General features: G+C 35.0%; 1 protein-coding gene across 7 annotated transcripts in view; it reads right to left on the reverse strand.

The window, feature by feature from the left end:
* Positions 1 to 15,765, reverse strand: part of LOC110025267 (ubiquitin thioesterase otubain-like) — a 92,242-nt gene that overhangs the window by 22,392 nt on the left and 54,085 nt on the right. Inside the window, exons 9-17 of one of the 7 annotated variants that reach the window (XM_020725652.1) lie at positions 10,486 to 10,545; positions 10,310 to 10,393; positions 10,105 to 10,230; positions 9,782 to 9,834; positions 9,632 to 9,684; positions 9,192 to 9,544; positions 8,876 to 9,089; positions 7,932 to 8,039; positions 3,802 to 3,904 (exon numbers count right to left, since the gene is read on the reverse strand). In XM_020725652.1, coding sequence (XP_020581311.1) covers positions 3,891 to 3,904; positions 7,932 to 8,039; positions 8,876 to 9,089; positions 9,192 to 9,544; positions 9,632 to 9,684; positions 9,782 to 9,834; positions 10,105 to 10,230; positions 10,310 to 10,393; positions 10,486 to 10,545 — 1,065 coding nt within the window. In that variant the 3' untranslated portion in view covers positions 3,802 to 3,890. Of the gene's footprint in view, positions 1 to 3,801; positions 3,905 to 7,931; positions 8,040 to 8,875; positions 9,090 to 9,186; positions 9,559 to 9,631; positions 9,685 to 9,781; positions 9,835 to 10,104; positions 10,231 to 10,309; positions 10,394 to 10,485; positions 10,546 to 15,765 lie in introns of those variants that run through there. The other 6 variants (XM_020725653.1, XM_020725655.1, XM_020725654.1 and 3 more) reach the window with 6 other exon arrangements.

The following is a 15,765-nucleotide window of genomic DNA, read 5'->3' on the forward strand; positions in this document are numbered from 1 at the left end:
TAAAGTCATCTTAGAAATACCACTCCCTAAGAATTTAAAGCAAATATGATCTTTTCAAGGGAGGTTGGCGTATTTGAGACGTTTTATTTCTAATTTGTCAAATAGTTGTCAGCCTTTCTCTGTGTTGACCAAGAAAGATGTCAAGTTTACTTGCGACAATATATGTCAACATGCTTTTGAAAGTGTTAAACAATACTTAATGACACCTCCTGTACTAGCAGCCCCGATTTTAGGTAGAGATATTTTATATCGCGACTTTAGATGACTTCATCGGAGCTCTGCTAGCCCAGGTCAATGATGAGGAAAAAGAAAATGCTAATTATTTTTTAAGTCGTCGTCTAATACTAGCGGAAGTAAATTATCCTCCGATTGAGAAATATTGTTTAACATTAATTTTCGTAGTTCAAAACTTCAACACTACATACTATCTCACAAAGTCAACCAAATTTCAAAGTTTAATCTGTTGCAATATTTAATGAACCGATCGACGCTTTCTGGAATGTTAGCGAGGTGGGTCATGGTACTATTGCAATTTGATATACCTTTTGATTCACTCCGACCTGTGAAAACAATAGATTTTAGCAGATTTTTTTGCAGCGCATCCGTTACCAGCTAACTCTCCTCGCAACGAATAATGAACTTGGAAAATTCCAAAACTCAGCATTGAGATGAACAGATAATGAACTTGGAAAATTCCAAAACTCAGCATTGAGAGTTATATCTTAGAAATACTATTTGCTTCATTGAATTTCGAAAATAACTGTTCCACATTGATACCCTTCTCATTTGAATTTCCTACAAACAATCGTGGAAATCTAAGCGTTGAATTCTTGAAAACGAAACTCTGATCTTAATTGAGAGTCTTCATACATGACTTCAATTGTCTAAGATGTAATTCACTATAAGGGTTTATCTTTATAGTGAATTAAGAACCCAAATTAATATAAACTCTATATAATCTGTGTATTAGATAGAAGAGTTTGTCGGATATAAATTTCTCAGACCAAAATAGAGTCATAAACTTTTAAGTTTAAATAGCTAAACATACCAATAAGTGATACTCTTATCCTTCGGAATGATATATCATTTATGATATTGTGCTCGACTATTTAAACTATTACACATATGAGGTATATCCGGTCTCATTATTTTTCAAAAATTAAAGAATATCATTTTCACAAAAAATAAAATTATATTATATATTATATTAAAATTAACATTAAAATTTTATTTTCAACGAAAAAATAGCCGACAGCGGGGTATGAAAACTGAGGAAATCACTGTATTGTTTGAAGTAGTCTCCTCGAGTTTTATTTTACAGGTTTAGAAGAGCAACGGTAAGCATGGGTTACCAGTAGATCAATGTCGACCACACACTATTCTTTCGACAACATAATGATTACATTATTATTCTTGTTGTTCATGTGGATGATATAATTGTCACTAATAATTATGAGCGAAAGATTGCTCAGTCGAAGGCAAGTTTGGGCAAAAAATTTGAGGTGAAAGAGCTTGGACAACCAAGATACATCCTTGGGACTGAGGTGGCTAGTAAAGCATAAGGATTTGTTCTATCTTAGAGGAAGTATGTGTTAGACTTGCTCAATGAGACAGATATGTTGAGATGCAAGGCTACAATTTTACCAATTTTGTCAGATATGAAAGTTTAGTGCAAAGGCGGGAGAGCTAGTTGATTGTGAGAAGTACCAGAGATTTTAAGTCATCTCATCTATCTAAGTCACACTCATCCTGACATATCACTTGCAGAAAGCGTGGTGAGTCGCAACATGCATGATCCGAGGAAGGGTCACAAGGATGCAGTATATCAGATTCTGAGGTACCTGAAGAGCGCACTAAGGAATGTGATGATCTTGAAGAAAAATAGGCATTTAGGCATTGAGGGCCACTGTGAATTTTAACTGGGCTAGCTATGCTGATGACTGGAGGTCCACATCAGGATAGTGCATGTTTGTAGGGGGCAACTTGGTATCTTGGAAGAGCAAGGAGTCAGTAGTTGTGAGGACAAAAATAGAGGTAGAGTACAGGACCATGGTTTTAGGAGTTGATGATGTTATGACTGAGAGCTCTATTGGTAGAGCTCAAAGTGGAACAAGGAGATAAAATGAAGTTATGGTACGACAACAACTAAGCAATCAGCATTGCCAACAACTGGGTGCAGCACGACAGATTCTAGCATGTGAAGATTGATAAGTTCTTCATCAAGGAGAAGTTGAATAGTAAACTACTAGAGATCAGTCATGTAGCTACTAGAGAGCAAGTAGCTAATTGCCTCACCAAGGGACTTAGTTTATTAGATCTATCTAGATTTTGTGACAAGATGGGCTTGGTGGATATCCTTTGCCATCTTGAGTGTTGAGAATTGTATATAGATTAGGGTTCTTTTTTTAAATAAAAAATATAGAAGAAGTCTAGGGATTTATTTGTAAAGAAAGTTGAAAGACTCTATATAAGCCCAAATTTTTAATGAATAGAGGTGGTTTTGCTTAAGCAATTACTTCAATTATTTCAAACCCTTATCTGCCATTATCTGATGCTTACAAATGATTGATGTCTGACATTTATAAGTAGCCAATATTCAACATCTATCTTCTTGATTGCCCGAGCTCCTCTTATATTAAGAGAATGACCAATAAAATTGTTAAATGTCACATGAATTTCAACATTTTGAGTCTATAATCGTCTGATACGAACAAGTAAACGGTGCCTAGCAGTTGTCTTCCTGATCATCCATACTCCTCACCTACCATGAGAATGACCAAGTACATTGTCATCAAATAATCCTTCCAATGATCGAGACACATCAACCACATACATCCAACGATTGACTTTTTGATTACTAGTCCTCCAATGATCGAGACGCATCAACCACATACATCCAATAATCCTTCCCATGATCGCGATGCATCAACCACATACATCCAATGATAGACTTTTTGACTCCAATGATAGACTTTTTGACTACTAGTCCTCCAATCTAGAACCTAACGAATTTTATTACAACCAAAAAATAAAATAACTTCAACAATTTTATTCCTACATTTTATTAACATCGTCTCTATTTATTGGGAAGAATGCTTTCTAAATTTTAAACTTGTACTAGTTGAAACATTTCAACTAGGCTGACTATGCCCCCACAATTTTCTCCCTTCTAGGATTTTCTATATAAAAGAAAGTCCTGTCTCTCTGCATGTTGCTCTGAATGTACCTATGTGTGTGCGTTATTGATAATGCTAAAATGATAAAATCCATTACCACCATGTATATTTGAGCAAACAACAAATATCACTATGTCAAATAAAACATCTTTAACAGGCTTAAATAAGAATATTGGATGCAAAGCATAAACACTGAACAATCTCAATACTACTCGAAATGCAAATTATTTGCATCCGTTGGGACTTTCCATGAAAAGATTAGCTAGCTATAATTGGCAAACCCAGCACACCAAGCGACATAATAAATTGTAGATAGTGGACAAAACTACAATGGTTACAAGAAGAAAAAGTGAAATTTACATACATACCACACAATTCTTACGTATTTATATATCTAACACCCAAACTTTGATACCAACCCTTATAACACCTTGCTTTCATAAACATATGCATCAAAAGGTGTATTTCACTTCCAAAAATGTGTATTTTTTATGCCATGTTAAAGATTTGAGTGTTATCCATGTAAATATGAATGTTGAGGTGTTAGATATGTAAATACATAAGAATTGTCTGGTATCTTCGTAAATGCCCAAAAAAATTAATAGGTTATCTTGCTTAAATCTACCTGAGGAATTAAATCTGGAAGAGCCCACTCTGCTTTTTCTAATGCTTGCAACCAAAATAAGTGCGCTCATCATAGTCCTTTGACAATTCCTATTCATCAGTTTCTGTGAAGCAGAAATTAGGGTAAACTAAGCACGACAACAAAAGAGAAAAAAAGGTGCAAATAAACAAGGAATAAGATTGTTTCAAATGGTAGAAGAAAAAGAACCCTTAACCAAACTTCCATTTGCTGACAAGCTAGTTTACAAAGCAGCTCAACCTAAAAAATCTACAAGTAATTCAAAAGTCTAAATTTGGCTTTTCAGCATATTTCCACATGTTGTCTGAGACAGTGTTCAAGACAACTACGAGTTGCGCTGTAATGATAGAATTTTTAAAAAAAAACCAATAAAAAACATAAAAACAAAATTTGCAAATTTTTAAAAAGGTTTCAAATATGGCAATCAGAAATGGCCTTATATATTGAATGAATTAAATGTGCAAGATATGATCCATTAGTTATTTAATTGAAACACGGAGCTAAGAAAAGCATAACTGTCAACTTTTCATGTTTAATGGTAATCTAAGAGGCATTAGCAAAAACAAATCAGACCCAAGATTAAACATAGTTCCAAGCCTATTTGGTTTAATTTTGATACCTATTTGGCATCACTTTTTTCATTATTTTTTTATATCTAAACAAATAAAAAATATTAAGAAAAACTAGAAAATAATTTTTTGGTGTTTTCATAATTTTATATCATGAACTCTCAATCATATGTCCTCAAACACCATGCTGGCCAACATCGCACCTACCTTTGGCCAACCTAGCACGCAATGATAATTATTGTTGCCTACCCAACTGCTGATGTTGCCACAACTATTGATGTTATCAACCTAAGAATCATTTCGACCACCACCATCGTGCCATTGCCTCATCATTACTGCCTCCCCTTATTCATCGCCGCCATACCACTGCTATTTAAATTGACTTATGTAATTTTCAATAAAAAAAAATTGGAGTTATATTCACATTACCAAACATGTTTTTATTCATATCAAATGATAAAGAAAATAAAATAAAATCAATAATGAAAATAAAAGGTGATCCCTAATAACACTCAAGTTATGGTTAACCCCCAGGTGTTAATCAAGTCCACGAGCATAGTCGGTTATAAAAGAGAGCATGAAACTAGCCATAAAATAAAAAAGAATTTTAGATATTATTTAAATTGCCACCACAAAAGGATGGGTCTACCACTTAAATATTTTATTGTTTATATATATATATATATATATATATATAACTTGTCCGCCCTTAAGTGGTAAATTGGTAGTCAGCTACGCTGTCAGTTGTAAGACCAAAGAAAACCATAAAAGCATAAAAAAAACTCGTTGAATTGAGCAATGGGGTGAAATCCGCTCGATTGGCCTTCACGCAATCTCAGAAGTTACGGTATCACAGAATTACCGTGATCGAAATCATTGAATCATTGATCAAATCATTTTTGGGGGATGTTCCCGTACCATTATTCCCTACAAGGAGAGGCTTATTCTTCTTCTCTTAAAGGATTTCAATGCCAGATTTTCAAGTATGTGAATCACCACTTCTATCTAACCATTTGGTCATGGGTGCACCGCTTAACTAAAATGAAACTTGACACTCAGCTTACTCCATAGAGCCTTCAAGAAATAGCTCAAAAATTTCTTATTTTTATATGAAGTAATGACACGTTGAACCTCTCTCGGTGGCAACCAGAAGGTAAACTGTCAATGAAGTTAACAAACAACTCCTTCGGCAAAAGCTTTCATTTTTTTTAAATCGACTGTTCAGACTCACTACCTTTTAGGACAACCAATGTTAGGGTGTGTTTGGAGCTGCAATGTGGTGCTGCACAGTAGTTTTCCCAATTTGACAAAACTTAGTTTTGTCTAAGCTCTCAAAAAGCTGCAGCTGAAAGCTTCATTTTTCCACTAGAACTGGCTATTTGCAATGGCTATCAAAAAGATGTGGTCTGACTTTTTTAAAAAAAATTATAATAATCAAAATAGCTTTTTGAGCAACGGCTTCTTCTTCCGCAACTTCACAGTTGTTTCTTCATATAAAAGCAACCGCCCCAACCGACACTTACTCTTGTTGGAGTCTCTCTCATGAGCTCAGCATGAATCATTAGCATCTCTCTCTCGTTAGCTGGAAGCTGGTATTCCTCTTTGACGCCTTCATTATCTCTTATGTCACTGTTCATTTCTTCAATTGCTCCCTGCTCCCTGCTCCCTGCTCCGCAAATGAAATCATCTTCATGTCTAGGCATTCTGATATAATGTGCCCAAAATCATGGTACTTAAAGCACTTCTCGACAGGTACAAATCTAAGAGTTCTAATGGGCTCCACCTTTTCTCAACACTATATTGGTTTCGCCTCGGGCAAGGTTTCTTTAGATGCCCCACCAGGTGTACTCTTGCTGACTGATCTTAAGGTTGAGCTTTGTCTATAAGTTATGAAGATCACCTAGTGATGTGTTGTTTATCCATCTTCAAATCTATGGTATGTACATCGAGTAAGAACTAATACATCTGCAATTGCACCACATTATTAATAGACGACCTCAATCATCCAAATCACCATGCTACTGTGTGTGCCTCCTGTTCCACCAACTCTATGGCTTATATGGCAGTGTTTAAAGAACATATAATGTCGATAATGTGAGGAAATTATTTAAGCTGTCTTTTCTTTTTCATCTTATAGACTTGGTGGCGATCTTACTCATCTTTTCCAGCCATCAAATATATTTCAAGTTCTTCCACCAAAAAAAAAAAAAATATATCATCATGAGCTTAATAAAATTCATTATAATGTTTGAAGTCACTTGATAAACTCGTCCAGATCTGTGCGACCATCAAAATTTAATAAATTCACATTTACTCCAAGATTTTAAGTTCTTTGATATTCCATGTCAAATCTCGATGTAAGGGATTCACTTCCTCCCTTAGATTTGGAGAGTTATTGGTATAGCTATGGGTGATCTTATCAGATTGTCTCTTCTCAGATGCAAGAAGTCTCTATTGCAGTTGAAGAATCTTTTGTTGCATATCATTCATCGTAAGTTCCTGAACATATCACTAAGTGTTTCTCCTTGGCGACATGTTATCATTTTCTCCCGATTAGGTTTTTGACAGATATAGGATTGCAAATATATGTTGGTCGAGAACTTAGATGTTGGTTGTACATGTCATCGTATAATTTTAGGGAAGCTAGAAATGTCAGATTTTAAAATTTAGGATTGAAGCTATGAATCGTGGTAGGAATGATATGTGTATTATGGGAATATTTTTGCTTTTTTAAATTTTGGACTTCGGGCAAGAAAAACAAATCCCAAAAATTTTATAGTTTGTCGACCTCAGATACCAAATGAGACGGTTCTATAGCTCATAGAAAATATTTGCAAAGCAGGTTTGACAGAGAAGTGGAGGAATAGTAGAAATGAAAATACGTGAAATGGACTACACTTGGAGGGGGATGGACGACGTCCGACGAATACCCAAGCTAAAAACAACAAAGCAGAGGATGAAATGGTGACATATGGAGATCGAGGAGGTTCACAATATATTCCTGCACAAGCTACAAAACCCCCACTTAAGAAAAAAATGGTACCATGGCCTTATGGTAGAAATCAAAGAAAAATCTCCAAAACACAAACAATAGTAAAAAAAATCCATTAAAACAGCAAAAAAATATAAATAATCTATCAGGAAAAAACCCTACTTAGAATTAGAATAAATATAAAATAAGCCATGAAAGGAAAGTGCCTCGTTGAATTGGGTGGTGAGATAGAATCCGCTAGGTTGCGCTTCCCTCGATCATGGAAGCTGCGGCACTGCGGAATTATCGTGATCAAAATAACAAAATCTTCGATCCGGTGATTTTTGTCGGATGCTCCCGCATTAGACCCTCACCCTTGAGACTTCCCCAATTTGAGGTTGTCAGCCCCACCTTTTGAATCATTATACATCCAAGACTGTAAGCCCTAGCTTTCATAACGTTAGAACTAGTCTACCGAGGAGAATCCTATGCACACTAAACCAAACACCACTTCATCTTATGCTTAGTGCAATTATTTGAAGTGAGGGTCTTACCTGTCATGCGAGACTTACCTACAACAACCCTGCTGCGATGGAAGGTTGGACCGGCCGTTCCAGCAAAGGGGCCTCTCGACCCAAGAGATTTGCCGACCAAAGGGAGAGGATCCTCCCTTTCCAAATCTGTGAATGCAATAGTTTACCCATTACCATGCTGATGATAATCTTCGTTGCAAAGAAAAAGCCCTTGAGGACTATGCCACACAACAAATTTTCCCCAAAGCACAACTCATATCATCTGTGCCTCGGGGTGCCATCCCCAAGGTGAACCTAATCTATATTGGATAACTAAACTAACAAATTCCAATACCTCCAAGAAAGAGACATCCACATCCTAATACCTCTAATTGCAATCAACCATGAACCATGCCTCTAGCCAACCTTAGCATGAATCAATTGAGCCCTATGGATCCAATTATTGCGGTACAATCATCAAGAATAGGTGGCCACAAGGCATGCTCAACGGATTCTTGAGAAGATATCCATCATGTTAGGGTCCCAAGTGTCGGTTGAAGCACATGATTCTAGAAAATGTTGATTATTTTTATTATTATGCAAATCCCCAGAGGTTTTCAAATGGCTGGTAAGATAAAATTTTCGTCTAAGATTTCTTTTCTAAGTTTCACTCTATTTAGCAATATTTAATTCTTATCATTTAGCAAGTTGCTCCTACAGCTTTGAACAACTAGGAAAACAAAAATTAGCATTTTATCAAGACATAATTCAATTTTATATTATCTAAACATCTAGAAAATCAATTCCAAAAAATCAAAAGATTATTCTTGATAATTTATCAAGATGGTAGCTTTGAAAACTTATTTTTTATGGTCACAACAAAAGTATAAGATGACATTAGCCAGCCGGGGCTGAAAAGAACAGCTTAAGAAATTATTTGCTACAAAACTCTTTTAAAAAACAAGAAAATAAATAAAAATTATATGCTATAATACAATTTGTACCCTTCTGTTTTCTCCTGATGTAAGTACGAAGGGTGGTCATGCGCATAACCTTACCCTTGTCAATTGGATCCATCTCTGATGTTGCAGGATCCTTCACTATTGTCTTCGGTTCCTCCTCTGAAGTCTCTGAAACAACTGAGACATCCTCTACTGGCTCTTTCAAAAAGGGTTCCTTCTCTGGAGTTTTTGAATCATTCAAGACAACCTGTACTGGCTGTTTCAAAAAGGTTTATCTCAGCATGAAGTTCAAGTAATTAGTATACAAATCACATCACATGATACAAAAGAAAAAAGTGTGCCTGCTAAAAGACCTTGCCTCAGGGACTAGCATATGGTACTCCTTTGTGTAAAGAATGTCATAGTGACCAGGTCTAAACAGTAAGGTTATGTAGGGTTCTGCCAGTGGTGAAGCTTCAACCCCAAAGTCAAAATGGTTAAGTCTATGTTTGCTGTCATAGACATACTCTATCCGAATTGGCACACCAAGCGCATCCACAAAAGCAGTGATTTGCACATTGTCAACATCCTTTCCCATTGGTTCCACTTCAACCTCACAAAACTTTTGGACTGTCATGGTGGTATCAGACGAGAGTCCCAGGATGCTTTCCTCAAAGTGATTTGGTCGCGAGCGGATCTCATTAGATGTAACCATTCTCAAAAACCTAATAGCTGGCTAACAAAAACTATTAAATGACATAAGGATATTAAAAAAACCAACTTGTTATGACGTGGTTGAATTAACTAAATAATACTTACCAGGATCAGAGTAGCCATTCTCATTCTTACTCCATTCCAGAAGAACTGAATGGCTGTGTTCAGCAAAATATCAGGTTAAGCAATGCCACAAAAAAATTTTCATTGCATGATTGAAATATAAATTTCTAAATTGATAATAAAGCAAAATACCTTATACTATTTTCTGAAATGGGTGAAACTAATTGCACTATGTTACAAAAGGCCTGAAAAAGATAATGGAGAATATGAAAACACTAGCACGTTAGACATTTTAAAATATTAATTGTCATAATGAGCCACTCGAGCATATTTTATATATTTTGGAACCATCATTAATGGGACTGGATAATAGTATTAGTTGCACAATCATCAGGAAGCTTCTGAGCTTCTAGGATTATGAAAAAGATCTATAATTTCCAAGGAAAAAAATAGTCTCCGGACTAAGAAACAAACTAAAAAAAAATTACAAATAATGACCAAACTAATAAACTTACATCATAATCACTCATGAGGCTCTCTGAAGGTGTCATATTGTCTTGAAGAATCCTGTCCTTCAATTCTGTCATCTTTGCGAAAATACGAACAGCCTCCTCCATGTCTTTCATTAACAAAATGTGCTCCTGTGCCACATCTCATAAAATACTTTGGCTGCTCGAAAGAATAATACCAAACAGCTAACAAAATTAGGGTGTATATTACAAGGTATGCAAATTTAAAGGCTCGAAAGAAACAGTTTCCATCTCCCAAGACGCGTCTGAAAGAAGCGTACTTTTCACGAAGTTCCTGCATGTTTATTAACGTGCTTGAGAACACAAATAAAATCATTTTTTTAAATTTCCCATTAAGTTAAAAATAAAAGGTTTGGTTGAGCAAACCTTTAACTTGTCTTGTAAAAGATGAGATGTTGCCTCTTGCTCTAGATTAAAGAGAGGCTCCTGCAAAACAAACATAGATGACACAAGAAAAACATTACATAAATGATCGAGACAATGGCCATAGTATTTTCACTACTACAGAGTATACCTCAGGGAACTTTATAAAGTACTACACAAACATTCCACAGGCCAAGCAACCTACTCCCTTCCCAATCTTCCCCATTTCATACTAATCAACTTGGGAAACTTGTTCAACTTTTAAGTGAAGTAATTACAGTGGAAAAAATCATATTTTCCCCAAAGAATTTTTGCTAGAAGAGATGCAGGTTCCAGAAAATAAGCCTCTCTCTTCACAGAAAAAAAGATTTGTCTTTAAGCGATAGTTTTCACTGAAAGAATGGCTTGATAGCTTTAGATAGGGAGCACCAAAGGAGAGAATTAATACATGTTGACATCTACACAGAAAGGCAATTAAAGCCTCTGGCATAGCCAGTAGATGAGGTGGTTCTTTTTATAATTCCCTTTCTTGATTAGGTCCCATTCATAATTTTAATGGGGACAACATTATATAAACACCCTTCTCTTAGGTACAATATAGTTTTAAAGAGGTTTGTTTCAGGTTATCTTGATTTTGGGAAGACTTCCCGGTAATTGATGGTAGGGGAATCGAGTTCAGTACTCCGCCAACATCAACATCATGCATGCGCTTGCAATCCTCTTTGGCGACTCCCAACATTGGATAGCAGCAGTAGAGGCAGCTATGGTGAACCACTGGGCTATAACAAGCCCTGGGAACTTGAGGATAGCATCCAAGTAGAGTAGCAGCTGCACTTAAGAGCTGCAGTGCTGAACATAGGCCATCCACAAAACTTTGAAAATCTCAGCTAACAATCCAGAAGGGGTACAAGCAACAATTTCTGAAGTTGGGGAAGTTCAGAAAACCAATCCAAGAAGTCATGAATCATAGAGCTCTCTAGGAAGGCTGACAAGGAGGAGACATTCAGGCTAAAGAAGTTCCTATCAGGTTCTCTGTTATCTTTTCATTCTCTAATCCATTCTAATTCTGGTACACCGATTTTCTTGTTTCCTTGCAGGGGCGGTTGTTGAAGCTAAGTGCTCAAAACCACTATAGATTGTTTTCCTGAAATAGGTTCAAACAGCTATAGCTTGCAAGATAACCTATACTCTCGACTCAAGAAAATCCCTAATCAGGTAGCAACACAAGACAGCGAACATGATCTCTTCTATCAATCAGTTGGAGCTAGGAAATATTCTGCTAAATGCAGAGAGAAGTAGAGGAAGCACTCCATTGCTGTTGCTTGAGCTTTTTTGGCAAGCAAATCAAGGTTGTCACTAAAAGATAGCAGGCTGGGGCATCCAAGAAGTCCAACTACTTGAGAGCAAGATTAGGGGAAACTATCATCCAATGTCAAGGGCAGGACTTTAGGGTTCTCTAATCATTTCTTTTCTTTCCTATGGTATCATTTTCACAAGAATCTTGATCAGTTTTAGTCGCTTAAAAGCATGCTGGGCGATTTCCTTTTATGACCATTCACTGTCACCTGCCATAAAGATGATCGAGCCCCTTGGCTTAATATTTGCTACTTTTATTTACTTATAAAGCTTTCAAGAAAATCATAATAATCTTAAGCATATCAATAAATTAAGATAACTGTTACATGGATTAAAAAGAGTTCCCAATACTATATATGAGAGTAAAAGATAACTAGTTAAGGCATGATTAATACAAAAAAAATATGTTACAGACATGCAAAAGAACCGTCATGCCTGAGTTTGCAAAATCTATGAGCAAAGAGTCCAAGATTAGTGTAATGGATGAAGTCAACTTCATCAATGGGTTTCAAATGAACAAAAAAGATGATAACATTCGTAATGCTTAAAAGTATTGGAAAGGTATAAGACGTTAAATACCTTGAGTTATATATACACATTTGTGCACTTGCACACACACATTCACAATTCCATAAATTTCAACCTAACAAAATGAAGGAGACACAAGCTTTAAGCCGAATATATCGAAGGGAAAGAAAACAGGAGGTTAGAATTTTTAAGGTAAAAGTCAATGTTCCAAGATTTTCTCTATAAATCTACTTTGCATCGACGTATTAGGCTTTGAAACTTCCATTAGGAAAAATAATTTTGACATAAATGAATATTTGGAAGATAATTTTGAATTAAATTGAGTTGAGAAGATAGGAAATTAGGAAATTGAGAAATTGCATTTCATGAACCGTTTACAAACGATGAAGGGTTCAAGGCAATCGTAACAAAAGAGTTTGCTATATTGTTAATAGCAAGTTAGGTAAAATAATTTCTAGTTTAGAAAGAAAATTTTGATATAGCCTTTTTGGTGTAAATTTATATGTAATTAAAGCATTTAAGTTATGTCTAAATATTAAAAAGTGCATGTCTATGCCCTACACTTTATGAATAGTACATGCCACATTAAGTTTAAGAAAAACATGTCAAGAGAATCAAGAATATATTAATATTCATTCAATTTTTTTAACAAGACAACTGAGACTTAAACTACATATTAATGGAACATTGAATAGCCTGTTTAAAATAAATAGTATACATATTAAAATATCCAATAACGAAAATGAAATAAGCTTTAAAAAATCATAGTATATGGGTTAGGTTGACAATGATATGTTTAAAATAACTTATTCTAGAAAAAACGATAACTGAGAGCTCATATAAAAATATAAAGATAAATGAGAGCTCATATGGAAGTAAAAGAGTCCTCAAATTGATATATTCATAATGACCTATACATTAAGGGGACAAAAGTGAAGCCCATATAGAGACAAAAGGGCCCTCAAATTGATATATTTATAAAGAGCTATACAAACTGAGATGAGCCTTTATTGAGTTAAAAAGATTCTCAATATGTACAATTCAAGCTAGATTTTTAATATATGATATGTAGAGTAAGTCAAATATAGCCAACCACCTTATGATTGTCAATGAACCAAGGCCCACATACATGATATTCTAAAATTAAAAGATTTGTCTCTAATATTAACACCTATAAGCTTACTAAGATAATGTAAATTATGAATGATTGTAAACATTTTTTTTATAATTTTCTCACAGATTATTATGCTAGCTATTATTAAAAAAGGGAACTTTATGAAAATTAGAAAATAGACTGGACTAATATATATTTTATTTTAATGTCTTTTGTCAAACTCATGATCAATATATCATATTATTTTAATTCAATAAACGTGTTTTAGAATTATTTATACTGTTAAGCTTTTAAGCTCATAAATGTTATGCTGGTCATTATTTCTAAAAGGGAAGATGAGTTTGATCCTAAGTGAGGGTCGAACTTTGAAAAAATAAATTTATATTTTAATGTACAATTTTGTTATATGATATAAAAATTTTCCACATAAATATGATGAAATTTAGGTGTTATGAAATTGAACTTTAATATTTGTTAGAAACTTTATGATAGAATGAATAGAATATTTTGGAATGTTCCTGTTCAGTTAATTTGTGCTAATCATTACATCCCTGAAGTTATGTTATATGTTAAGCTTATCTAGATAATTGAATTTACTACTCACTCTATTCTGATAGATAAAATTTCAGAATAATTGTTAGTAATAAATTCAATCAACTTAGACATAACAGCCTCTATTATGACTTCTCTTCAAGCAAGATGGGTCATCATGGTGCTTGACAAAATCTTCATTCCTAAAGCCAAGTACAACAGCTACAGCTTAGTTGCCCCAGGAAGCTTAGTTGCCCCAGGAAGCTGCTACTGGGAAACTGTTACTGGGAAGTTGGCTGGTTGTTTATTTTAGCTGATTGAAAACAGCAGTATGACAGCTGTTTCTGGAAAAAAATATTACATCAGTACTACGCACGTAGAAGTAACGTGCGTAGCCAATGAAATCACGCCACGACACCCCGCGCAATAGAGAAAAAAAAACGGCGCAGTAACACAGGGAATATTCTCTCCCACGTTATTGATGTGTTATTCATGTGTTATTGCGTGTTATTGATGTGTTATTGTGTTATTATAACACCAAGAATATTCTCAGGACAAAATAACACATGAATAACAAACAATAACACCTAAATAACACGGGAAATATTCCCGACAGAGAAAAAATGACGCAGTAACACGGGAGAATATTCTTCCCCGTGTTATTCATGTGTTATTGTGTGTTATTCATGTGTTATTCATGTGTTATTCAATTTTATTCATGTGTTATTCATGTGTTATTGTGTTATTATAACACCAGGAATATTCCCAGGACACAATAACACATGAGTAACATACAATAACACATCAATAACGCGGGAGGGAATATTCCCCGTGTTACTGCGCCGTTTTTTTTTTTTCTTTCGCGGGATATCGTGGCGTGATTTCATGCTCCGCACGTTACTCTACGTGCGTTGGACTGATGTTAAATTTTTTCTGATTCTGGACAAATGACCACTCTGCCCCTGTTTATTAATATTGGTTATAACAGAACTGTCACAAAGATATACTTGATACTTCAGAAAGTGAAATTCACTTTAGAATAATACAAATTTAGATGTACACCTCACTTAATAGAGAGTAACAAGAGAGCAAAAAAAAGTCAAAAACTATTAAAATTATAATTACAATAATGATTATATTGTTCTTAACATGTAGACGACATATGTTCGGTGCATCAACAAAGGTTTCATATATTGCTCCAATGCAATCCCACTTGAAGTTGAACGAGTTTTAAAAGAATGTCATACATTTTTAATATTGAATGTAATCAATTATGAAACGTTACCTTAAAGAACGACATGTACCGTGCATCGAATCCAATCTCCGTAGGAGTCCGTTCGAACGAAAGATTAATTGATTTAATAACCTATGAAGATAAACTCACAAGTGTCACCAAACCCACTGAGAAATATCTACTAATCGTTTCGGAGGAGTGTTGAAATCTTTCCATTGCGCCTCACATTAACGCGTTGTGGGATAATATGCAGAGTGTTATCGTTAATACCTCTCGTAGATTCGTCGTCGATGACTCATGCAGTCCATGAAATCTGTTTAGATCCGCCAAAAAATCGTTTAATATCTTCTCTCTTGCGGAACATATTGTTGAATCTCATCGGGACTCCAACAAGTAGCTCTCCAACCCATTTATCCCCAATGTATGAGAATGTCAAGCATGAAGAGTGATCTCCATACTTGTTGTAATATTCGTAGATCAGGCATACGACTATAACCCTCCTTATGTGACTTTTTATGTC

This window comes from Phalaenopsis equestris, unplaced genomic scaffold (assembly GCF_001263595.1).
Source record: "Phalaenopsis equestris unplaced genomic scaffold, ASM126359v1 Scaffold000297, whole genome shotgun sequence".
Taxonomy (NCBI): Eukaryota; Viridiplantae; Streptophyta; class Magnoliopsida; order Asparagales; family Orchidaceae; genus Phalaenopsis; species Phalaenopsis equestris.